Raw genomic sequence first — 27,697 nt, forward strand, 5'->3', positions numbered from 1 at the left:
ATTTCCGAAGATGACAAAGGAAACCACGCCCTCTGCCGGAAGGACATGATGACCGTCACCCTGTCCAGCGATGGCCGGCTGGTATATGATGAGCTTGCATCTCAGTTTTTGGAAAGCTTCAAGCTTAACCTGCAGAATCCAAAATTATTAGCTGTGTTCTAGACTACACCTCACCATACAAGGGATTAGTGATGTTACATGGAAGACATTGTACTTATAAAGCAGAATTTATTTTATTTTTTGTATTGTGACAATGCAGGTGAATGCCTATCCTGCCTTTACTGCGTCCTGTGTGTAAGGCCAAATAAAAAAAAAGGATAGATCCCCAGGACGAGATCAGGTGTACCCTAAAACTCTGTGCGATGCGAGGGAAGTGATTGCAGGACTGTTTTCTGAGATAAATGGATCATCAATAGTCACAGGTGAGGTGCCAGAAGACTGGAGGTTGGCTAACCTGGTGCCATTATTTAAGAAAGGTGGTAAGGACATGCCAGGGAACTATAGACCAGTGAGCCTGATTTTGGTGTTGGGCAAGTTGTTGGAGGTAATCCTGAGGGACAGGATTTACATGTATTTGGAAAGGCAAGGTTTGATTAGGCATAGTTAATATGGCTTTGTGTGTGAGGAATAATGTCTCACTAACTTGACTGAATATTTTGAAGAAGTAACAAAGAGGATTGATGAGGGCAGAGCGGTGGGCATGATCTACATGGACTTCAGGAAGGCGTTTACTCAAGGTTCGTCATGGCGAGTTGGCAAGATTAGATCACATGGAATACAGGCAGAACTTGCCATTTGGATACAGAACTGGCTTGAAGGTAGATAACAGAAGGTGATGGTGGAGGGTTGCCTTTCAGACTGGAGGTCTGTGACCAGTGGAGTGCCACAAGGATTGGTGCTGGGTCTACTGCTTTTTGTCATTTACATAAATGATTGGGTGTGAACATAGGAGGTATAGTTAGTAAGTTTGCAGATGACACCAAAATTGGAAGTGTAGTCAATAGCGGAGCAGGTTACCTCAAAGTACAACGGGATCTTGATCAGACGGGTCAATGAGCTGAGGAGTGGCAGATAGAGTTTAATTTAGATAAACGTGAGGTGCTGTATTTTGGAAAGGCAAATCAGGACAGGACTTATACACTTAATGGTAAGGTCCTGGGGCGTGTTGCTGAACAAAAAGACCTTGGAGTGCAGGTTCGTAGTTCCTTGAAAGTGCAGTCTCAAATAGATAAGATAGTAAAGAAGGCGTTTGGCATGCTTTCCTTTATTGGTCAGATCATTAAGTATAGAAGTTGTGAGGTCATGTTGCGGCTGTACAGGACATTGGTTAGGCCAGTTTTGGAATATTGTGTGCAATTCTGGTCTCTGCCCTATAAGAAGGATATTATGAAACTTGAAAGAGTTCAGAAAAGACTTACAAGGATGTTGCCAGGGTTGGAGGGTTTGACCTATAAAGAGAGGCTGAATAGACTGGGGCTGTTCTTCCTGGAGCGTCAGAGGCCTTATAGAAGTTTACAAAATCACGAGGAGCATGGATAGGGTAAATACACAAGCACTTTTCTCCAGGGTGGGCTAGTCCAGAATTAGAGGGCATAAGATTAGGGTGAGATGGGAAAGATTTAAAAGGTGCCTAAGGGACATCTTTTTCATGCAAAGGGTGGTGCACGTATGGAATGAGCTGCCAGAGGAAGTGGTGAAGGCTGGTACAATTACAACATTTAAAAGACATCTTGATGACTACATGAATAGGAAGGGTTTAGAGGAATATGGGCCAAGTGCTGTCAAGTGGGACTGGATTAATTTAGGATCTGGATGTAGGTTTGCTCGCTGAGCTGGAAGGTTCATTTCCAGACGCTTCATTACCCTACTAGCTAACATCTTCAGTGGGCCTCTGGCGAAGCACTGCTGATAATTCCTGCTTTCTATTAAGACATTTGGGTTTCTTTGGGTTGGTGATGTCACTTCCTGTCATGATGTAATTTCCTGTCCTTTTTCTCAAGGGGTGGTAGATAGGGTCTAACCCGATGTGTTTGTTGATAGAGTGACATACTTCTAGGAAACTCATGCGTGTCTCTGTTTGGCTTGTCCTAGGATGGATGTGTTGTCCCAGTTGAAGTGGTGTCCTTCCTTATCTGTGTGTAAGGATACTAGTGAGAGAGGGTCATGTCATTTTGTGGTTAGTTGATGTTCATGTATCCTGCTGGCTAGCTTTCTGCCTGAATGTCCAATGAATTCCTAGAAGCATGGCATTTCAACTGGAACTCTATCAACAAACACATTGAGTTAGACCCAATATACCACCCTCTGAGAAAAAGAACAGGAATTGACATCACCAGAGGAATGACATCACCAACCCAAAGATACTCAAACATATAAGTAGAAAGCAGGAATAATTAGTAGTGCTTCGCCCTGAGGCCCACTGAAAATGTTATCTAGTAGGGTGATAAAATATCTAGAAATGAACATTCCAACTCAGCAAGCAAACCTACATCCAGAGCCTCAACCTGAGCCACAAATCTCAAAACTCGCTGTTAATTTAGGATATCTGGTCGGCATGGACGAGTTAGACTGAAGGGTCTGTTTCTGTGCTGTATACCTTTATGAATCTAATTGTTAGGTGGTTTTTTTGACGGGAGTGGATGTGATGGCCAAAATGCCTTTCTCGGTACTGTAGATCTCTATGACTCACTCGGAACAACCTTCAGCCTGAAATGCGTAGTGTATAATCGATCTCAGCCTCCTCCAGTGGTTCCCAGAATTACAGATACCAGTCTTCAGCCAATTTGATTCACTCCACATGATATCATGAAATGGTTGGAGGTATTGGATACTGCAAAAGCTACAGGCCTGACAACATTCCAGCATTACTATTGAAGGCTTATGCTCCAGAACTTTCTGTACCTGTAACAAAGCTGTGCCACTATAGTTACAAATCTTCCCGACAATATGGATAATTGCCCAGTTATATAAAATCTAACGTTGCTTAATCCTGTTCTTTCAGTTTATTCTCAATCATCAGTAAAGTGATGGAAAGGGTGATTGACAATGGCACCAAGCCACATCTGCAAAAGAAAAGTCTGCCCATCAGCACTGTTCCACCACGGCCACTCAGCTCCTGACTTCATTACAGCCTTCGTTCAAATATGGACAATAGAACTGACTTCCAGAGATGAGGTCAGGGTGACAGCTCTTAATATCAAGGTTGCATTCAACCAAGTGTGACGTCAAGGAGACCTATCAAAACCCGAATCAGTGGAAAACTTTCCACTTGTTGGAGTCATACTTGGCACATAGGAAGATGGTTGTGGTTGTTCGGAGGTCAGTTGTTTCAGCTCCAAGACATCTCTGCAGGAGTTCCTTCGGGTAGTGCCCTAGGCCCAACCATTTTCAGCTGTTTCATCAATGACTTTCCCTCCATCATAAGGTCAGAAATGGGAATGTTCATCAATGAATGCACGATGTTTAGCACCATGCATGACTCTTTAGGTACTGAAGCAATCCATGTTCAAATATAGCAAAAACTGAACAATATCCAGGTTTGGGCTGACAAGTGGCAAATAATATTTGTGGCAATGACCAACTCCAGAAATAGACAATCCACCCATAACCCTTTGATATTCCATGGCATCACCAACACTGAAGCCCCCACTATCAACATCCTGGGTGTTACCACTGACCGGACATTCAAAGGGTCTAGCCAAATATTTACGATGGCTACACGATCAGGTCAGAGACTAACACGCAGCAAATAATTCACCTCCTGACTCCCTAAAGCCTGTCCATGTGGATGGAAGTGTGATGGAATACTCCCTACTTACCTTAATGAGTGCAGCTCCACCAACTACCCTCAAGAAGCTTGACAACCATCCAGGATTACGTAGTCCATTTGATTAGCACCCCAACCATTTCCTTCAAGATTCCTGTGCTCCACCATGATGCAGTAGCAGCAGTGCACACCATCTATGAGGTGCACTGCAGAAATGTACCAAAGAGCTTTAGGCAAAGCCTTCAAAATCCATAACCACATAGAAGGGCAATGGCAGCAGATACATGGGAACATCACCACCTGCAAGTTTTCCTCCAAGTCACTCACCATCCTGATTTGGAAATATATCGGCATCTTTTCAATGTCTTTGGGTCAAAATTCTGGATTTCCCTCACTAATAGCATTGTACGTCAGCCCACAACAGGTGGATTGCAGCAGTTCCAGAAAGCAGCTCAACACCGCATTCTTAAGGGCAACTAGGGATAGGCAATGAATGCTGGCCCAGAGAGGGATACCTACAATCAATGAACAAATTAAAAAGAGGAAGCGAATGCAGGGATTTGAACACAAGAAAGAGAACTTAAAAATCAGAATATGATTGACTCGGTGACGTTGTCAGGCTGTTTACAGAGGTCTGATGGATTATGGACTTATTCCATGATAAGGTCTAGTCAACTGAGAGCAGGTGAAGCCTTTGATTCATTCGCCAAGTACTTGTGCTTTTCTGCATCTGTTTTGTTGCCTTGCTAGGTGACATCTTCAGTGCATCTTTCAGTGCCCTGCCTGAAATTTATATGTCTCTGTTGGTACTTCTGGTTCTGTATCTGAGTGGCGTGTAATGATTGAGTTCTGGTTGGAGTGCCAGGCTTCAAGGAATTCTCTGGCATGTCTCTGTTTTGCCTGTACAAGGATGGTTACATCATCCTAGCTGAGTTTGTATCCTTCGTTGTCCGTGTGGTTGGAAATGACAAAATGCTGGTTGCGTCTGGCGCTGGTGAGCTGATGTTCGTGCACTCATATGGTCAGTTTTACTCTTGTTTGTCTATGTAGTGTTTTTCACACATAGTGGTATGCGTGGTATCTTGTAGATTACGTTCATCCTGTTGAATGTGGGTCTACAACCTTTGTGAGGAGCTGGTAGAAGGTGTTCACCGTTTTGCTAAGATTCTCAGGTGTCTGAGTTGTCAAGTAGTTATCTCTGATATGTCTTTGATGTATGGTATAGTCGCAACTGTAACTAGTCGTGTAGTGTTTTCTTTTTTGGATTTGTCCAGTAAGTACCAGAGGAAAGTGCCCGTAGCATACTCGTTTTGTTTAAATCCTTTGAACAGGTTTTCCTGTTCTGCCTTCTGGAGTTCTGGGTTGCTGCGGTGTGTTCTTGCCTGTTTAAATAATGTCCTAATGCAGCTCCATTTGTGCTGGGGTAGTTGCTCTTCTAATTCAGTACCTGGTCAGTATGGACGTTCTTACTGCACACACTGGTGTGGAGTTCCCCAGTAGGTGTGCATTCCACTAATACATCCAGGAAGAGGAGTCTGCTGTTGTTTTCCTCTTTAGTGAACTTGAGGATGTGTAGTTCACTATCTGGTCAGTATTGGTAATAGACAATAGACAATAGACAATAGACAATAGACAATAGATGCAGGAGCAGGCCATTCAGCCCTTCGAGCCTGCACCGCCATTCAATATGATCATGGCTGATCATTCCCAATCAGTATCCTGTTCCAGTCTTATCTCCATAACCCTTGACTCCACTATCTTTAAGAGCTCTATCCAATTCTTTCTTAAATGAATCCAGAGACTGGGCCTCCACTGCCCTCTGGGGCAGAGCATTCCACACAGCCACCACTCTCTGGGTGAAGTAGTTTCTCCTCATCTCTGTCCTAAATGGTCTACCCCGTATTTTTAAGTTGTGTCCTCTGGTTTGGCACTCCCCCATCAGCGGAAATATGTTTCCTCCTGCCAGAGTGTCCAATCCTTTCATAATCCTATACGTTTCAATCAGATCCCCTCTCAGTCTTCTAAACTCAAGGGTATACAAGCCCAGTCGCTTCAGTCTTTCCGTGTAAGGCAATCCTGCCATTCCAGCAATTGACCTCGTGAACCTACGCTGCACTCCCTCAATAGCCAGAATGTCTTTCCTCAAATTTGGAGACTAGAACTGTACACAGTACTCCAGGTGTGGTCTCACCAGGGCCCTGTACAGCTGCAGAAGCACCTCTTTGCTTCTATACTCAATCCCTCTTGTTATGAAGGCCAGCATACTATTAGCCTTCTTCACGACCTGCTGTACCTGCATGCTTGCCTTCATTGACTGGTGGACAAGAACACCCAGATCTCTCTGAACAGCCCCTTTACCTAATTTGATACCATTGAGGTAGTAATCTGCCTTCCTGTTCTTGCCACCAAAGTGGATAACCATACATTTATCCACATTAAACTGCATCTGCCATGCATCTGCCCACTCACCCAACTTGTCCAGGTCACCCTGTAATCTCCTAACATCCTCATCACATTTCACCCTACCACCCAGCTTTGTATCATCAGCAAATTTGCTAATGTTATTGCTGATACCATCTTCTATATCATTTACATATATTGTAAAAAGCTGCGGTCCCAGCACGGATCCCTGCGGTACCCCACTGGTCACTGCCTGCCATTCCGAAATGGAGCCGTTAATCACTACCCTTTGTTTCCTATTAGCCAACCAATTCTCTATCCAATCTAGTACTTTGCCCCCAATACCGTGCGCCCTAATTTTACTCACTAACCTCTTGTGTGGGACTTTATCAAAAGCTTTCTGAAAGTCCAGGTACACTACATCCACTGGATCTCCCTCGTCCATCTTCCGAGTTACATCCTCAAAAAATTCAAGAAGATTAGTCAAGCATGATTTCCCCTTCATAAATCCATGCTGACTCTGTCCTATCCTGTTACTATTATCCAGATGTGCCGTAATTTCATCCTTTATAATACACTCCAGCATCTTTCCCACCACTGAGGTCAGACTAACTGGTCTATAATTTCCTGCTTTCTCCCGCCTACCCTTCTTAAAAAGTGGCACAACATTAGCCGCCCTCCAATCCTCAGGAACCGACCCCGATTCTATTGAAGTCTGGAAAATAATCACCAGCGCATCCACGATTTCCCGAGCCACCTCCTTCAGTACCCTGGGATGCAGGCCATCAGGTCCCGGAGACTTATCAACCTTCAGACCTAACAGTCTCTCCAACACCAAATCCTGGCAAATAGAAATTCCCTTAAGTTCAGGTCCTTCAGCCACTGTTACCTCAGGGAGATTGCTTGTGTCTTCCCCAGTGAACACAGATCTGAAGTACCCATTTAATTCCTCTGCCATTTCTTTGTTCCCAGTAATATATTCCCCTGTTTCTGTCTTCAAAGGCCCAATTTTTGTCCTAACCATTTTTTTGCCTTGGACATACCTAAAAAAGCTTTTACTATCCTCCTTTATATTCTTGGCCAGTTTACCTTCGTACCTCATTTTTTCTCTGCGTATTTCCTTCTTACTAATCCTCTGTTGTTCTTTCAAAGCTTCCCAGTCCTCAGTTTTCCCACTTATCTTCGCTAAGTTATACTTTTTCTCTTTTAACTTTATATGTTTCTTTACTTCCCTCGTCAGCCACGGCCGCCCATGTCTCCTCCTGGGATCTTTCTTCCTTTTAGGAATGAACTGATCCTGCAACTTCTGCATTATACACAGAAATATCCGCCATTGTTCCTCCACGGTCTTCCCTGTTAAGGTATTGCACCATTGAACTTTGGCCAGTTGCTCCCTCATAGCTCCATATTTCCCTTTATTCAACTGAAATATTGTCACTTCCGATTGTACCCATTCCCTCTCAAATTGCAGATTGAAGCTTATTGTATTATGGTCACGACTTCCCAATGGCTCCTTCACTTCGAGGTCACTGACCAATTCTGGCTCGTTACACAATACCAGATCCAGAATCGCCTTATCCCTGGTCGGCTCCAGCACCAGCTGCTCTAAAAATCCATCTCTGAGGCACTCCACAAAGTCTCTTTCTTGAGGCCCGATACCATCCTGATTCTCCCAGTCTACCTGCATGTTAAAATCCCCCATAACAACTGTAGTAACATCTTTGCGACAAGCCAATTTCAGCTCCTGATTTAACTTACATCCGACATCCAGACTACTGTTTGGGGGCCTGTAGATGACTCCCATGAGGGTCTTTTTACCCTTAGTGTTTCGAAGCTCTATCCACACTGACTCTACATCCCCTGACTCTAGGTCCCCCCGCGCAAGGGACTGAATATCCTCCCTTACCAACAAGGCCACCCCACCCCCTCTGCCCGTCAGTCTGTCCTTACGATAGCACGTGTAGCCTTGAATATTCATTTCCCAGGCCCTGTCCCCATGAAGCCACGTCCCAGTTATCCCCACAATATCGTATCTGCCAATTTCCAAAAGAGCCTCAAGCTCATCCACCTTGTGTCTAATGCTTCGTGCATTCATATATAGAATTTTTAATTTGTTACTGCTCTCACCCATCCCCTCAACCCTTACTTCACTCAACTTTACAGCATGATGCCTTTTCCAGTTTTCTGCCTCCTTGATACAGTTGTCTTTCTTGACTTCTCTTGTTCTAACTACCCCTTCAATTTCCTTTTTAAACATCCAGCTTGTCCCCTCCCCCCCGCTACTTAGTTTAAATTTAGCGGTGTTGCAGCAGAAAACCTGCCTACCAGAATGCTGATCCCTGATCTATTAAGGTGCAAGCTGTCTCTCTTGTAGAATTTATGGTTACCATAAAATATGGTAACCAAGAACTTGATCCAAGAACTTGAAACCTTGCTTCCTGCACCAGTTCCCCAACCACACGTTCAAGTCCATTATCTCCCGGTTTCTGGCCACACTAGCCCGAGGAACTGGAAGCAAACTGGAGATAACCACCTTGGACGTCCTGCTTTTTAGCCTTCTTCCTAGTTCTCCGAAGTCTCGCTGTAGTATGTTCCTCCTCTTCTTCCCGACATCATTTGTGCCGACGTGTACCACCACCTCGGGCTCTTCACCCTCGTCCTTGAGGATGTCCTGCACTCTGTCCGCGATGTCTTTCACTCTAGCACCAGGAAGGCAACACACCATCCTTAAATCCCGTCTGCTGCCACAAAAACCCCGGTCAGTTCCTCTCACGATGGAGTCCCCTATTACCACGGCTCTGTGCGATGTCCGACTCTTCCGCTCTGCTTCTGCGGCAACTTTTGATTGACAAACATGGCCGCCTTGCGAACTGGCAGTGTCATCAGACTCTACTGTGTCCAAAAGCTTCAACTTGTTCCTGACAGGTACTTCTCCCGGCGTCTCTTGCACCTGTCTCCTCTCTGCCTTCCTCATCGTCTGCACTCTTCTGCTCTCTTCTGGCATGATTGGTGTAATAACATCACTGAAGGTCTTGTCCAGAAAGATCTCGTTCTCTCGGATGAGCCTAAGGTCTTCGAGTTCTTTCGTCAGTGCTGCAATATGCTCGGTCAATTGCTGAATGTGCGCACACTTTCCACACATATACGAGCCAGACACACCAGAGTCGTTGACCTGCCACATCAAACACGTAGCGCACTGAACCAGCTGAGCAGTTCTTCCTGTGCACACGGGTCAGGAATTCCCCAGTAGGTGAGGGTTCCACTGGAGTCATTGAGTCACAGAAATGTACGGCATGGAAACAGACCCTTTGTTTTAACTCACCCATACCAACTAGATATCACAATCCAGTCCCATTTGCCAGCACTTGGCTCATATCCCTCTAAACCCTTCCTATTCATATACCTATCCAGATGCCTTTTATATGTTATAACTGAACCAGCCTCCACCAGCTTCCTCTGGTAGCTCATTCCATATATGTACCACCCTCCGCATGAAAAGGTTGCTCCTTAGGTTCCTTTTAAATGTTTCCCATCTCACCCTAAACCGGTGCCCTCTAGTCCTGGACTCCCCCATCCTTGTCTATTTACCCTATCCATGCCCCTGATGATTTTATAAACCTCTATAAGGTCACCCCTCAGCCTCCGAACCTCCAGCGAAAACAGCTCCAGCCTACACAGTCTCTCCCTATAGTTCAAGTCCTCCAACCCTGACAACATCCTTGTAAATATTTTCTGAATCGTTTCAAGTTTCACAATATCCTTCCTACAGCAGGGAGACCAGAATTGCACACAATATTCCAAAACTGGCCTAACCAATGTCCTGTACAGTCACAACATGACCGCCCAACTCCTATAATAAATGTTTTAACCAATAATGGAAAGCATACCAAACGTCTTCTTCACTATCCTATCTATGTGTAACTCCACTTTCAAGTATCTATGAACCTGCACTCCAATATACCCAGGAAGGGGAGTCTGCTGTTGTTTTCCTCTTCTTTAGTCAACTTTATTCCTGTGAGTGTAAATGGCCTCATGTTTATAGCAAGTGTGAGGCTGATCTCGAAAACATATTCAGGATTTAAATAAAACAAAGAATTGCAGATGCTGAAAATATGAAAGAAAAACAGAAGTTGGTGAAGAAACGTAGCAAGTCTGGCAGCATGTGAAGAGAGAATTACCCTTTCAGGCCCTTCTGGGGTCACTGGGCCAGAAATATTAACCTTGCTTTCTTTCCAAAGATGCTGTCAGGCCTGTTGAGTTTCTCAAGCAATTTCTGGTTTTGAACAGTTAAAGGTGTTGATAACAAGGATGTGGATGTAGAGAACAATGACATGAGGCAAACAGCAGTGGATGGACTGGCAGTACTATAACCGTGGAAGTAGGCAATCTTTATCGAAGCCTTAGTGTGGAAACAGACCACTTGGCCCATCAAGTCCACACTGACCCTCAGAGTACCCCACCCAGACTCAACCCCATCCCTCTATTTCCAACAGCTAATCCGCCTATCCTACGCACTACTGGCAATTTGACCTAAGCTGTACATGTTTAGACTATGAGAGGAAACCAGAGCACCAGGAGGAAATCCCTGCAGACATCAAGAGAATGCGCAAACTCCACACAGACACCCAACGGTGGAATTGAACCCATGTCCCTGGCGTTGTGGGGCAGCAGTGCTAACCTTTGAGCCAACATGCCACCCTGATAGAAAAGTTATAGGGTTTAGATGTTCAGCATGTTATGAGATAGGACAATAAGGCTGTAAACAATCTGGTTTAGCAAAAGAAAGCAGGAGCTTTATAGAGAGTTGACACAAATTCAAATTCCAGCTCACTTCACGGAATGTAAATTAAAAGTATTCTCCACATTTTAAATGTTTCCTTAAAAAAGAAAACCTACGATTACTAAAGACCTGTAAAACACAAGTCAGCTTGTTTTTCAGTGCTTATTGTTTGCTTTAGCTTTTCTTTAAACACAAGAACTATTAAGATTACGAAAACAATGTGCTCTCTGGCTTTAACTGAACACAAAAACAAAAGAAGGTGTTTGGTCAACACACAGCTTTCACAGACACTATTTCAAAAACAGTGGCACTGGTCTTCCTTACATCTTTGTGAAGTGACTTCATGTTTTTCTAACAGCAGATTGAATGTGTTAAAAGACAATTGAATGCAAAATTTAAACACATCACTGTGAAATGTTAATAAGATCATACGACCAGAAGACTTAGGAGTAGAAATCAGGCCATTCAGCCCATTGAGTCTGCTCCACCATTCAATAATGGCTGATAAGTTTCTCAACCCCATTCTCCCCGTAACTCCAAATCCCCTGATAATGAAGAATTATTTATCTCGGTCTTAAATATACTCAATGACCTAGCCTCCACAGCCTTCTGTGGCACCCTCGGGTCTTAGTCTCTCCTACCAACGGAAACAGCTTCCCAACATCCACTCTGTCCAGGTCATTTAGTATTCTATAAGTTTCAATTAGATCCCCTTCTGAATGTTTCTGCTTTAAATATTATTTTCAGGTATTAGAAATTTCAGTTACTGCAAAATAAAACTGACAGGTGGAAATGCTCCCAGAAAACATTAAAAGTGATTTTCTGGAAAACTGACAAGGATAGAGTGTGTGAAGCAACAGGCTATCTGAATATTGAAAAACCTCTAAGAACCTCAGTTTGGGTGGCACGATGGCTCAGTGGTTAGTACTGCTGCCTCACAGGGCCAGGAGCCTGAGTTCAATTCCAGCCTTGGGCAACTGTCTGTGTGGAGTTTGCACATTTTCCTTACTTCTACGTGGGTTTTCTCCCACAGTCCAAAGATGTGCAGGCTTGGTGGATTGGCAATACTAAATTGACCATGGTGTGTAGGTTAAGTGTAATGTAAATAGAGTAGGGGAATGGGTCCAGATGGGATACTCTTTGGAGGATCGGTGAGGATTTGTTGGGCTGAATGGCCTATTTCCACACTTTAGGGATTCTGTGATTCTAATGCAGCTACAGAACTGATATTTTTAGTCTGAATTTCCCATTTGAAGAGGTTCACAATGGTGGTATCTGACTTTAGGAAGTTTTCTTTTTCACCTCTTTACCTTAGAAAAAAAAATTGGAGACATAAAGTACTGCCTTAAACAGGAGTTTGTGATATTCTCAGATTCCATATTATCTGACACCCAATCACTCAATGGCACAGCTTCTGCGATTGCTTCATGAGAAAAGATCATTTATGCCAGACCTTGGCAGTTTCCATCTGTCCAGATAACAGTGGTGCTGGAGCAGCACGGCAGGTCAGGCAACATCCGAGGAGCAGGAAAATCGACTTTTCAGGCAAAAGCCCTTCATCAGGAACTGCTCGAAACTTTTATTTTCCTGCTTTTCGAATGCTGCCTGACCTGCTGTGCTTTTCCATCACTACTCTAGTCTTGACTCTAATCTCCAGCATCTGCAGTACCCACCTCCGCCTAGTTTCCATCTGTGGCTAGTCAGTTAGCTGACTCCACTTGGATGCAGGCTGTACAGTGTTGATTCATCCTACTGCTTTAAAACTGACATCATATTCTGTTCTTATTCAACGTTCAGCATACTTCACTGGAAACCAACATGTGGATGTTTCATCAATCAGGATTGAGCTAACTCTGATGGCATCCACCGAACAATATCCTTCTAATAGTCTTGGTTCAGCCTCAGATGGAGCAAGTGACACCAGAAGATCATAATATGTAGCAAATGGCAGCCTTTCTACCCATCAAGTTTGCCCCATCATTCAATGAGAACATTGCTGATCTGATAATCCTCAACTCCACTTTCTTACCTTATCCCTTTCTAACTCTTGATTCCTTTACTGATTAAACATTTGTATATCTCAGCCTCAACAGTCCTCTGCAGGGTGACACAGTGTTTAGCACTGCTGCCCCACAGTGCCATGGACCCGGGTTCGATCCCTCCTTGGGTGATTATGCAAACTCCACAAAGACATTCTCACCGTGTCTGTGCAGGTTTCCTCTGGATACTCCGGTTTCTGTCCAAACTCCAAAGATGTACAAGTTGGGGTGGATTGGCCATGCTAAATTGCCCATTGCGCCCAGGGATATGCAGGCCAGGTGGATTAGCTATGGGAAATGCAGAGTTACAGGGGTAGGGACTGGGTCTGAGTTGGTTGCTCTTCCGAGGGTCAAAGTGGACTTGATGGACTGAATGGTCATCTTCAACACTGTAGGGATTCTATGAATTCCACAGATTGCCTGCCCTCTGAGAAGGAAAAAATCCTAAGAAGCAAATGATCAAGTCTAGGGGACATATCAGTCTTTGCTTAATACTGCTTAATACAATCAAGGAGAGTATCCAATCAAACACTAAAACATACAAAGCAGCAAAAACTAGCGGGAGGCCAGAGGAATAGGATGTGATTTTAGAATCGAGCTGCAGATACATAAAAGAGGGGAGAATATTGATTTTGAAAGCAAATTGTAAAATGATGTAAAAACAAACAGCAAGAGCTTCTACAGGTATATAAAAAGAATGGAAGTAGCTAAGGTAAGTGTAGGAAGTAGCTAAGGTAAGTGTAGGGCCCTCAAAGGATGCAACTGGATAAATTAATAACAGGAAACAAAGAAAAGACAGATGGCTTAAATCAATATGTTGCATAGTCTTCACAGTGGAGAACATTTTAAATATCCTAAAGATAACAGCTAAGCAAAATACTAATAGAAGGAAACAACATGTTACTGTCTCTATCACAAGGGACAAAGTATTTGACAAATTAATGACACTGAAACAGACAAGTCACTAAGACTTGATGGTCTGTGTCCAAGGATTTTAAAGGAAGAGACTGTGGAGGCATTGGTCAAAATATTCCAGAACTCACTGGATTCTAGGAGGGTTCCTGTGGATTGGAAAGCCACTGATGATATGCTTCTGTTCAAGACGGGAAGGAGACAGAAAGCAGGAAATATAAGCCATTTAATGTAAGATCTATCATAAGAAAAGAAATGGCAGGATATGTCAAAACACAATACAATTAATGTCAACATGGTTTTGTGAAAGGAAAATTATGTCTGACAAATTTGCTACAGCTCTTTGAGGACATACAAGCAGAGTAGATAACAAGGAACTGGTAGGTGTAATGTCTTCTTCTTTTCGGAAGACATTTGATAAGATTCCATACAAATTAGGAGCTCATGCTATTACTGGTAATCTATTATCATGAATTGAGGATTGGTTATGTATAAAAGACAAGTGAGTCAGAATTAATGTGTCTTTTTCAGGTTGGAAAGACGTAACAAGTGTTGTGCCACAAGAATCAGTTCTTGGGCCTCATTTACTTATGACCTATGTTAATGACTTGGAGGAGGGGGAGGAGTACAATGTATCCATGTTTGCTGAGAATACAAAAATAGGTAGGAGCGTGTGTTGTGATGAAGACATAAATAATCTGTAAGGGGCTATAGATAGATTGAGTGAGTGTGCAAAAATACTGTACACGTAAGAAAGTTTGAGGTGAAGTGTGAGGTACTTTGGTAGGAAGAATCAAAAAGCGGACTACTACTTACATGGAGAGACTCTCCAATAAAATGCAGCAGACAGGGTTCTGGGTGTTCTCGTGCATTGAAACCAAGAAGTTAGCATGTAGGAGCAGCAAGTAGTTACGAAGGTAAATGGAACTTTGGCCTTTAATGCTAGGTGAACGGAGTTTAAAGTAGAGAAGTCTTATTCTAATTGTACAGGGTGTTGATGAGGCCAAACCTAGAGTGTAGTATACAGTTTTAGTCCACATATTTAAGAAAGTATATACTGGCATTTGAAGCTGTTCCACTAGTGGGGAAATCACAAGCTGAAGGTATAGTTACAGAATAAGGGGTCACTTGTTTCAAACTGAAATATAAAAGAACTTCTTCTCCCAGAGCATAGAGAATGTCTAGAGTTCTGATTTACAACTTTGTGTCTTTGCCCTATTGTGTTTTGTTTTTATTTCAATTTAATATTATCCTTAACCTTCCTGGATAACCGATTGGCTTATCCCCTTTCTAAAGTCCTTCTTCCTTCTGAAATAAGTCTTTGCTGTGAGTCATGAACTACTTTCTTAAATTTCTGCCATTGTTCATTAACCATCTTTTCTGTTAAAAGGCTTTCCCAACCAGCCAACATAATTCCTTTGTAATTGCCATTATTTAAATTAAGCACAACTGTTTCTGACCCAAGTTTCTCACTAGTCGAGAGTGTGGTGTTGGAAAAGCACAGCAGGTCAGGGAGCATCCAAGAAGTAGAAGAATTGATGTTTCAGGCATAAGCCCTTCATCAGGAAGGGCTTATGCTGCCTGACCTGCTGAGCTTTTCCAACATCACACTCTCGATTCTGATCTCCAGCATCTGCAGTCCTCACTTTCTCCAAGTTTCTCACTCTCAGACAGAATGCTAATTTTTACCATTTTATGGAAACTGTGGTCTCAGGATCTTTTGCTCTGAGATAATTTAATAAACTGGTTCATTACACATCACCAGATCCAAAATAGCCTGATCTATGGCTGAATCCACAAAATTTTGTTCTGGAAAACTGACCCAAATTTACTCTCTAAGTTCATCCTCCTGGATAATATCTGCAATCTGCCGATGACACCAAAATTGGTGGTATCATAAACAGTGAAGCTTATTTAAGAATTCAGCAGGATGCTGATCAATTGGGCCAGGGGGCTGAGGAAAGCAGATAGAGTTTAATTTAGATAAATCAAGGTGTTGCATTTTGGTAAGACAAACCAGGCAGGTCTTACATAATTAATGGGGTTCAGGTACCTAGGGGTTCCGGTACATAGCTCCTTGAAAGTAGTGTCACAAATGGAAAGGATGGTGAAGAAAGCATTTGGCACACTTGCCTTCACTGACCAGAGTATTGAATACAGTGATTGGCATGTCATGTTACGACTGAACAAGACATTGATTACATTACATTTGAAGTACTGTGTACAATTCTGATCTCCCTGCTATAGGAAGGATGTTATTAAACTACAAAGGGTGCAATAAAGATTTACAAGAATGTTACACACACTGGAGTTATAAGGACAGGCTGGAAAGGCTGGGACATTTCTTTTCCCAGAGTATAGCAAGCTGAGTGTTGACCTTATCGAGGTTTACAAAATCACGAGGGGCATAGATATGGTGAATTGCAAACATCTTATCCCTAGGGTACGGTAATCCAAAACTAGAGGGCATAGGTTTAAAGTGAAAGGAGAAAGATTTAAAAGGGACCTTAGGTGCAAAGTGGTGGTGCGTGTATGGAATGAGCTGCTCGAGGGAGTGGTACAGGTGAGTACAAATACAACATTTAAAGGACATTTGGACAGGTACTTGGATAGGAAAGGTTTAGAGGGAGCCAAATGTAGAAAAATGAGACTAGTTCAGTTTTGGAAACCTGTTCAGCATGGACGAGTTGGCTTGAAGGGTCTATTTCCATGCTGTATGACCCTATGACTCTATCTAATGCTACCTACATGAAGATTAAAATCACCCATGATTAATGTATTGCCTTTCACAACCTGCTCTCATTATCACCTGATTTAATCTCTATCCTACTGTAAGGGGGTCTATATACTACTCCTCCCATTGCCTTCCTCCCTTTGATTTTTCTGATCTCCACAGCTTCTAATATAATATCATTTCTTGCTAACAAACTAATTCCATATGGCACTACCAAAGCTACCCCATCCCTTTCTCTTCTTGTCTGTCCTTTCAAAAGGTTAACCAACACTGAATATTTCATTCTTAGCTTGGATGTCCTTGTAACCGTGTCACCATTATGGCTTTACGATCACACCCAGCAACTTCTATTTATGCCGTTAATTAATTTATTTTGTTCCTCATATCACCATGTATTTAACATTCAATTTTTACCATATTTTCCCCTTTGACATTAATTTCTGCTGCATTTTTTTATATTTGCCCATTCTGTCCCTTTTTGTCCCACACTGGATATCATTGTCAAACTATGCAATGCTGCCATGTCTTTTTACTTTCTAAGCCTATATTTCCCCTCTTCCTAACCCTCACTTGAACTCTATTTTATTAGTTTGAAGTAGTCTCTACAGCCCTAATTATTTGAAACCCCAGGACACTGGTCCCAGCAGAGTTCAACTGAAATTCCTCCCACCAGAACAGCTCTCTTCTAGCTCAGTACTGGTGCCAGTGCCCCATGAGCACTATTCTTCCCACACTAATCCTGAACCACTTATTTAACTCCTTGATTTTACTTACACCGTACCTGTTGCCCATGGCTCAGGTAGCAATCCTTGAATAGGAAGGGCCAAATGCTGACAAATGGGACTAGATTATTTAGGATATCTGGTCAGCATTGACGAGTTGGACATCTCTATGACTCTAATGACAGTCATGGGGACTAAGATTTCTTGAGAAGGGTCCTTTGGATCAAATACTTGCCTCACCTACAATCGCATGCCCTCTCCTTGATCACAGACTAAGTTCAAATTACTTTGTTTAAAATGCATGATTGTCTCTTGGAGCAAAATGTCCAGGTAATTTTTCCCATCCCTGTTGTGGTGCGATGTCCGCAGCTCAGACTACAGCTTCTCAACTCGGATGCGAAGTTATTTGCACTGCAAACACTTGCGACAGTGTGCTCACTGTGGATCACCTTGGTGACCAGCAGCTCCCACAAGCTGCAGCTGCAACACATCATCCCACATACCATTTCTCTCATACTTTAAGCATCAAGTAATTAAGAAATATCACTCTAAAATCCCTGTACTTCACACTTGAATGCATCTCATTCTTAACTTTATTATTTACTTTATTTGAAAGCTCTGATGTTAATATTATACCTAATTAGCTATTTTTTAAAAAAGAAAACAAAAGTAAAAAGACAAAATATGAACAGAAACTTAAGATCTTACTTTCACTTTAAAGACTCAAAACACCAATCAGCTGCTTTGCTCAGACAAACAGACATCTTTCTCCTTCCTCTGCTGAACTCCTTGAGCTACTCAAGTTCTGCACTCTACTGTTAAGTCCCACTGATCTGTCTATTTACACATGTTCTCAACACAAAGGACCAAGCTCACTCAGTTTAATGAGTGTCCAGTTTCAGCTCATTCTTAATTAGGCTGCTCTTTCAATGCACCTCCTGAAAATAGGCCTGCTCAAAGCTTGCTACTGCAGAATTTAATTTTTCTGATCTCTATTTAAGCAAATTACAAATTACAATCTAAATTAGGTTTACACATATTGAAAATTAAGACACTATCTTACCCAGCAAATGCACGCATTCACTTCAAGTTCACAAGTAAATGCTTCATCATTAAAATGTTAAATACTGCTAACAAAAAGGAAGTGGTCAAAGCTTTTTGGCTTGCACTCGTCAGAACTGGGAGAGAAGAAACACAACTTAGAAAGCAAATGTTAACTTACATAGAATGAAAAGAGGATGCTGATTGCTTTTGTAGGCAAAAGGAGCTTGCCCATTCCTTGCACTTTCCCATTCAGGGTAAGATTATGGACACTGCTGCATTCCCTGTTACAATGCCCTAAGCAAACAGAATCTATTTGCCTGATCGGAGTTTAATCAGCTCACTAAGATCGACAGGTAATAAATAGTTCCTGCTTCATCTCTAAACCAACCATAGTCCAACCTATTGCATGAAATGTTAACTTATGGACACATATGGGTGAAATGCATATTGTGTTACACCAGTATCACGAGGGGGAAACTGTCCCAGATTTGAGAGCTTGAGTTAGATAATAACTTACCTCAAACACAGTCTTGGCTGCATAACCCTGCACATGATCACGATTGACAACAATCTGAATGACACGATACCACACCTCCTCACTAACATAATCACCAGCAACTCGGATCAGGTTCAAGATGGTGTCAACATACCAGGTGTAGTCCACCGCATACCTCTCAGCCAAGATTGCTATTTTCAATACCTAGGGTGAAGAAATGGACTGATCAGACTTTTAAAAAGTCCTCGATAACCCAATTTATAAAGTCGTAAAAATTGAGCACAAACTCTAGGCGAACTCTGAGGAGTGAGATCCTCAAATTTCAGGAGTGGCTATTATTGTTTTATATGCTGTTGTATTGTTTTGCAACTTTAGAGAGAAAAAAGTCAAAACAATGGCACTTTTAAAAGGGAGAGGAACAGACAAAGGCAACACATGGTCAGGCAGTGCAGAAGAGAGAGAGAGAGAGAGAGAGAGCACGCAAGAAACTCACACTGCTCCCTGACACAGCAGTGAACCTGCGCACTTACTGCCTTTGCTGCCTGAATTCATGTATCGCTAGACATCAGAGTGCATTACGGAAAGCTAACAAACAGTGAAATTCACAAATGGTCTTGGAGGAACCTGTTTGGGAGAGGTCACAGCACAGAAACAGATAAATGAATATGTTTAAGAGTGGCCTTGCTGTAAGTCTGCACTAGTGAGTAGAGTGGGCTCTTTCTTGATTATATGTTTATTGAAAGATGTCTCTTGATTAAACTTAAAATATAAACCATAAGTATTAAGTTAGCCTGGAGTAGGGTTTTGTAGAGGAATAAGGCAGTGCTATTTTCGGAGTCTGTCGATTGAAATGTGTGGAATGCTCTGCCCCAGAGGGCAGTGGAGGCCCAGTCTCTGGATTCATTTAAGAAAGAATTGGATAGAGCTCTTAAAGATAGTGGAGTCAAGGGTTATGGAGATAAGGCTGGAACAGGATACTGATTGGGAATGATCAGCCATGATCATGTTGAATGGCGGTGCAGGCTCGAAGGGCTGAATGGCCTACTCTTGCATCTATTGTCTATTGTCTATTGAAAGAAGCAAAAATGGCCCTTAGGAGAGTGATATGATCTTCTTGTTGAACGTGGGAGTTCAGGGACAGTTTATATGTTACTGAGAATCGTATCTGCAATAAATGCCGTTGGTTGCAAATCCTATCAGATCAAATGGGTCAGTTAGAGAGACAGTTAGAGGCAATGAGGAATTTACAACAGCAAGGGGGTGAGATGGATGGCAGTTATAGGAAGGGAGAAAAATTGCAGATATAGTCACACAGATGGGTTAACTTCAGGAAAGGTAAGAGAGGTAGGCGACTAGTGCAGGAGTCTTCTGTGGCTATCTCCATTTCAAACAAGTATGCTGTTTTGGAAAATGTAGTAGGTGATGGATTCTCAGGAGAATGTAACACGAATAGTCAAGTTTCTGGTATCGAGACTGGCTTTAATGCAATGAGAGGTGTATTGGGTTCCAAGAGATCAATTGTATTAGGGGGCTCTCTAGTCTGAGGCAGAGAGAGCCATTTCTGTGGCCAGCAGCATAAAATCATAACGGTGTGTTGCCTCCCTGGTGCCAGGATCAAGGATGTCTCAGAGAGAGTGCAGAATGTTTTCAAGGGAGAAGAGGGCCCAGAAGGAGGTCATTGTACACATTGAAACCAATGACACAGGAAGGGAAAAGGATGCGATTCTGAAGAGAGAATCTAGAGATAGGCAGAAATTTATAAAGGAAGATCTTTGAGAGTAGTAATATCTGGATTACTGCTGGTACAGCTAGCTAGTGAGGGGAGGAATAAGAGGATAGAGCAGATGAATGAATGGCTGAGGAGCTGGTGTATGGGAGAAGGATTCACATTTTTGGATCATTGAAATCTATTCTGGGGTAGAAGTGAACTGTACAAGGAGGGCGGATTGCACCTGAATTAGAAGGGGACCAAATTACTGGCAGGGAGATTTGCCAGAGCTGCTCGGGAGGATTTAAACGAGTAAGGTGGGGGGTGGACCCTGGGAGATAGTGAGGAAAGAGATCAATCTGAGACTGGAACAGTTGAGAAAAGAAGTGAGTCAAACAGTCAGAGCAGGCAGGGACAAAGCAGAGAACAAGGTAGGACTGATAAATTAAACTGCATTTATCTCAATGCAAGAGGCTTAACAGGGAAGGCAGATGAGCTCAGGGCATGGTTAGGAACATGGAACTGGGATATAGCAATTACAGAGATGTGGCTCAGGTATGGAAAGGACTGGCAGCTTAATGTTCTAGGATATAAATCCTACAGGACAGACAGAAAGGGAAGCAAGAGAGAAGGGGAAGTGGTGTTTTTGATCAGGGAATAGCATTACAGCTATTCTGGGGGAGGATATTCCTGGAAATACATCCAGGGACGTTATTTGGATTGAACTGAGAAAAAAGAAAGGGATACTCACCTTATTGGGATTGTATTATAGACCCCTTAATAGTCAGCAGGAAACTGAGAAAATAATTTGTAAGGAGATCTCAGTTATCTGTAAGAATAATAGGGTGGTTATGGTAGGGGATTTTAACTTTCCAAACATAGACTGGGACTATCATAGTGTTAAGGGTTTAGATGGAGAGGAATTTGTTAAGTGTGTACAAGAAAAATTTCTGATTCAGTATGTGGATGTACCTACTAGAGAAGGTGCAAAACCTGACCTACTCTTGGGAAATAATGCAGGGCAGGTTACTGAGGTGTCTGTGGGGGAGCACTTTGGGGCCAGCAACCATAATTCCATTAGCTTTAAAATAGTAAGGGAAAAGGATAGACCAGATGAAAAAGATGAAGTTCTAAATTGGAGGAAGGCTAATTTTGACACTAATAGGCAAGAACTATGAAAAGCTGATTGGGGGCAGACGTTCACAGGTAAAGGGATGGCTGGAAAACGGGAAGCCTTCAGAAACGAGATAATGAGAGTCGAGAGACAGTTTTTTTCCTGTTAGGGTGAAAGGAAAGGTTGGTAGGTGTAGGGAATGCTGGATGACTAAAGAAATTGAGGGTTTGGTTAAGAAAAAGAAGGAAGTATATGTCAAGCATAGACAAGATAGATCGAGAGAATCCTTAGAAGAGTATAAAGGCAGTAGGAGGCTACTTAAGAGGGAAATCAGGACGGCAAAGACGGGACATGAGATAGTTTTGGCAAATAGGGTTAAGGAGAATCCAAAGGGTTTTTACAAATATATTATGGACAAAAGGGTAACTAGGGCTGCCTGACCTGTTGTGCTTTTCCAGCACCACTCTAATCTAGCATTTGCTTGTTTTTACCTGGATAATAGGGCCCCTCAAAGATCACCAAGGCAGCCTTTGTGTGCATAGGAGATGGGGGAGATACAAAATGAGTATTTTGCATCAGTGTTTATTGTGGAAAAGGACATGGAAGACATAGAATGTGGGGAAATAGATGGTGACATCTTGAAAAGGAGGAAGTGCTGGATGCCTTGAGTATCATTAAAGTGGATAAATCCCCAGGACCTGATCAGGTGTACCCTAGAACTCTGTGGGAAGCTAGGGAGGGGATTGCTGGGTCCCCTCGCTGAGATAATTATATCATCAATAGTCACAAGTGAGGTGCCGGAAGACTGGAGGTTGGCTAACGTGGTGCCACGATTTAAGAAAGGTGGTAAGGACAAGCCAGGGAACGATAGACTAGTGAGCCTGACGTCGGTGGTGGGCAACTTGTTGGAGGGAATCCTGAGGGACAGGATGTACATTATTTGGAAAGGCAAGGACATAGTCAACATGGCTTTGTGCATGGGAAATCATGTCTCACAAATTTGTTTGAGGTTTCTGAAGAAGTAACAAAGAGGATTGATGAGGGCAGAGCGGTGGACGTGATCTATATGGACTTCAGGAAGGCATTCGACAAGGTTCCCCATGGGAGAGTGGTTAGCAAGTTTAGATCTCATGCAATACAGGGAGAACTAGCCATTTGGATACGGAATTGGCTGAAGGGTAGAAGACAGAGGGTGGTGGTGGAGGCCTGTGACCAGTGGAGTGCCACAAGGATCGGTGCTGGGCCCAGTACTTTTCATCATTTATATAAATGATTTGGATGCGAGCATAAGAGGCACAGTTAGTAAGTTTGCAAATGACACCAAAATCGGAGGTGTAGTGAACAGTGAAAAAGGTTATGTCAGATTACAACGGGATCTTGATCAGATGGGCCAATGGGCTGAGGAGTGTCAGATGAAGTTTAATTTAGATAAATGCAAGGTGCTGCATTTTGGGAAAGCAAATCTTAGCAGGATTTATACACTTAATGGTAAGGTCCTAGGGAGTGTTGCTGAACAAAGCGACCTTGGAGTGCAGGTTCATAGCTCCTTGATAGGTAGATAGGATAGTGAAGAAGGCGTTTGGTGTGCTTTCCTTTATTGGTCAGAGTATTGAGTACAGGAGTTGGGAGGCCACTTTTGCAGATGTACAGGACATTGGTTTGGCCATTTTTGGAATATTACATGCAATTCTGATCTCCTTCCTATCGGAAGGATGTTGTGAAACTTGAAAGAGTTCAGAAAAGATTTACGAGGTTGTTGCCAGGATTGGAGGATTTGAGCTATAGGGAGATGTTGAATATGCTCGGGCTGTTTTCCCTGGACCGTCGGAGGCTGAGGGGTGACCTTATAGCGGTTTATAAAATCATGATGGGCATGGAAAAGAGAAATAGACAAAGTCTTTTCCTTGGAGTGGGGGAGTCCAGAACTAGAGGCCATAGATTTAGCGTGAGAGGGGAATGATATAAAAGAGACCTAAGGGGCAATTGTATCATGCAGAGGGTGGTACATGTATGGAATGAGCTGCCAGAGCAAGTGATGGAGGCTAGTACATTTGCAATATTTAAAAGGTATCTGGATGGGTATATGAATAGGAAGGGTTTGGGAGGATATGGGCCAGGTACTGGCAGGTGGGACTACATTGGGTTGGGATACCTGGACAGCTTGGATGAGTTGGACCAAAGGGCCTGTTTCCGTGCTGTTTATCTCTATGACTCTAAGTGCTGCACTGTCAAAGACATCATCTAAGTGTAAGTGCTTCCTGGTGTCTTTGACAATCATTATCTCTCCAGCAACATTACTGAACAAATTACTTTTTTTTTCCTTACTTCTGTTTATGGTTTTTTTTTAATTACAGCAAGAGTTACACTTCAAAGATATTAGGAATCATTCTGGTCACTCTCCTCTGCATCCACTCAATCACCTTCACATTTTTCCTAAAGTCCAGTAACCAAGACTCACTCAGTACACTTGCTGATGCTAACCAGAGCTTTCTAAATATAACTACCCGGCTTTTATACTATGTACTTTGATCTATAAAGCACAAGATTGCACCTGCTTTGTATTTATTATTTCAATATGTCCTGTCATTTTCAAAGATTGATGCATATGCACAGTCTTTTGAACTGGATCATTATAACTGCACATCTGTATAACTTCTCCTTATCCTTTCTGTCAAAATGCTTCACCTCACATTTCTCCTCACAAAACCCCTTCTGCCGCTTTTGCTAGTCGATGTCCTACAGTAGGCAATTAATAGCATCTTTGCTGTGTGTTGCACCACCATCATTGGCAAGTTTTGGATTGTACATTGTGTCCCAAGATCCAAACCATTTGTAAGTTTAAAAGAAAAGCTTCTAGCACTGACTGTTAGATAAGACTATCATCCTCCAGTCTGAATGATACCCAGCTAGCTCAGCTGCTTTCTGTCCTTAAGCCAATTATTTAATTGGGCACTGAGCCTCTTTCCATAAATCTCCATTAAATGAATCACTCTTCTATTTGATATCTGGTCTTCCTTGAAGATCATATTGACAATATCAACTGCATTCCCTTCATAAACCTTCTTTGTTCTTTCAACAGAAACCACTGTTCGATTAGTCAATCACAATCTGTCTTGTACGATGCTACTCTGGCTCGTCTTCATTAATGTAGCTGGATGAGCTGCTCAAAATATTGGATACATGATGGATTTACAAAAAAACGGACAATAACTGAGGCATGCTGGGAAATTGAAACAAGCCTTGACCAAAGTGACTATGCTAATAAACATGCTGCAGAATCCAGACAGTACATAATTAATCCAGCAGCTGCAGACAATACAAGATGCACTTGAATTTGAATTGAATAGAATCAACCTGAATGCCATCCCCAGGCCAATTGGAATGTCAAGTTGTTTGCCAGACACAGGAGCGCCTCACGCTCTTATTTAGAGAGGGCTACCTGACCTATGTGCACTTAACACCTCCAGGAATGGATGCATAAGGATCACCCTGCCATCGACATGTCAACACCTGGTTCAGTCAGTTCGATCAGGATGATCGAGCCCTGATCAATCTATTGGAGGACACTGAAAACCCTCCCAAAAGGGTTGGAACAACTACTAAGTATAAGAATTGTTGCAACACCATTCTCAGGCACAGTAACTCAAGGCCAACCACTGTGAAGAGAAGACACCCCTGGGACCACCGAGAAAAGACAACCAGTCGATCATCGCCACATGGATCAAGGCCAAGATCTAGTGTGATGGTATATGATCATGCAGAGTTAAGCTACAGCACAAGATATTTGATTAGATTTATAGTGTAAATTGTTAGTGTATAGGGCATTTTATTGTTACAGTATTAATTATGTTAAATAAATAAATACTATTGTTTTTTATTATTATTAACAGTTGACTTGCAACATTAAGCAAACCTAACCAACAGCTCACTGAGGTTTTGTCGCTGATTATGGAATACCAAAATCTGACTGATGTTAAGCCAATCAACCTGCAACTGTTCGTGCTGTCTACAGTTGTTCTTGAATATCAATGTCTATTTGCCACTCTCCAACCCTCTGACACCTCCCTCAAATCTAGGGAAGATTGAAGATAATGGCAAATCCTCTGCTATCTCCAACCCCAGCTCTTTTAGCAACACATCCTGACCAGATGACCCATCTATTCTAAGCACGGTCAGCTTTTCCAATGATTCCTCCCTTTCAATTTTCATACTATTTTCAACAGACACTTTGTCAGATGCCCCTTCCTTCATAAACACTGATACAAAGAACTCTAATTATTCTAGGTTAGTCCTGTACCTAAAAGCATATGCCACCTTCTTTAACCCTAATGGGACTTACTTCACCTCTTACTACCTGCTTACGATTTACAAACTGATGGAAAAGTTTGAATTTTCTGTTGACTGCTGTTCTATTCTCATGCAGTCTCATTCCTAATGTTATTTTCTTCTCCCCTCGCAATCAATTCTATTTGATCTGGATCGCACTTGAAGAATACATTTTACATATATCATGCACATTTTATATCTTCCCTGACCATTACAGAAATCCCACCTCCCTTTCTCCATCTTTGTCCAATCTTTTTATTCTTGTGTATTAAGCACCCAGGCTTTGCTATTTCTAAACCATGTATCCATCATTGTCACTGTATCATATTCCAACACTGCTATTGCTGTTTATAGATCTCCAAACCTTACTCAACATGCTTTGTACATTTATGCATAAAAACTGTCATTCTGTTTTACATTCCTCGCAATGTATCTTGACCTGCTTTTATTTAATATGGCTCTCCTCCCTTCTCCCAAACCATCACCACTGTCAGTTTCTGAACTTTATTACTCTTTTTGACTGCTATAAGTTGGTAGCCATTAAGTTTAAACTGTCCTCAATCGCACTTGTTATGGACCAGACCAAACCAACGTCAAATATATTAAGGAGGCAGCCTCGAGCCTAACTTTTATCTTCTTTAAAGGCAACTATAAAGGTACTGTTTTCCAGGTGTAATTCGATTGGTCAAACTACTCTGCTTTAAGCAAAACACACTTTATTCTTGCACCCAGTTAAGATACAAACAAGACAAAGAAGAATTAAGAGAACTTGAACCTCACTAGATTACGTGATTACTAAACTGCAACTGCTCTAATTTAGCAACATCCCATCTGGCAAAGGCAAATTCAATAAAATAGAGTGTAACACATGTGATGTTTCTCCAGTCCAGGAGAAAAAAAACACCAAGAGAAAATTCTAGCAGAGAGAGAGAACTCCAGCTTTTTGCTGTGACCAACAGAGATGTATAACAGCTTCCACAGCCAACATCAAAACCCCAACAACACAAAGCTAAATTGAAATCTTGGCTCTGTGGGAGCCTGATTCCACCCATTCATGCTATTTCTACTGTTCCAACTTAAAAAAAAAACCAGGAGGTCACAAGCTCTTTACTTTTTTGGCTTGAAGGAGACAACCGATTGCTTCTGGGCTCAAAATCTCTCTTCCAAACATCAGGACAGAATACACCTCTTAAAGCTACAGTATCATCACACAATTGTGAATCTCCCTACAAGGATGCTGTCCCCAATGCACTCTATCCCTTTAGAAGAAATGCATTCTGTCCAGAGCCCTAAGGATCTGAAGCCTTCCCTCCTGCATCGTGCTTCAAGCTCCACATTAAATTCCCCCCCTTCAACTCCCAATTCCGCCACCCTGCCTCCCCCACCACATTTTCCTATTTCTAATCTGCTAGTTCCAGTGATGGGAACAATCAGAGATTACTAATCTCAAACTCCACCTGATGAAGGAGCGGCACTCCGAAAGCTAGTGTGCTTCCAATTAAACGTGTTGGACTATAACCTGGTGTTGTGTGATTTCAAACTTATCCAGCTTCTCTTCATAGCTAAACTATTTCAGCTCAGGCAACATCCTGGTGAATCTCCTCTGCATCCTCTCTAGTGCAGTTACATCCTTCCTACAATGTGGTGGCCAGATCT

At 42.4% G+C, this 27,697-nt stretch overlaps 1 protein-coding gene across 6 annotated transcripts in view; it reads right to left on the reverse strand.

The window, feature by feature from the left end:
- Nucleotides 1-27,697, reverse strand: part of LOC140493448 (AP-2 complex subunit alpha-2-like) — a 107,565-nt gene that overhangs the window by 46,333 nt on the left and 33,535 nt on the right. For 5 of the 6 annotated variants that reach the window (XR_011963679.1, XR_011963680.1, XM_072591887.1 and 2 more), the window contains exon 11: nt 18,915-19,097. The exons of the other annotated variant lie outside the window; for it this stretch is intronic. Coding sequence is in view for 3 of the 5 variants with exons in the window: in XM_072591887.1 (XP_072447988.1) it covers nt 18,915-19,097 (183 nt within the window). In the remaining 2 variants the exon portion in view is untranslated. The remainder of the gene's footprint in view (nt 1-18,914; nt 19,098-27,697) is intronic. 6 annotated transcript variants of the gene reach the window in all.

This window comes from Chiloscyllium punctatum, chromosome 22 (genome assembly GCF_047496795.1).
Source record: "Chiloscyllium punctatum isolate Juve2018m chromosome 22, sChiPun1.3, whole genome shotgun sequence".
Lineage (NCBI taxonomy): Eukaryota > Metazoa > Chordata > Chondrichthyes > Orectolobiformes > Hemiscylliidae > Chiloscyllium > Chiloscyllium punctatum.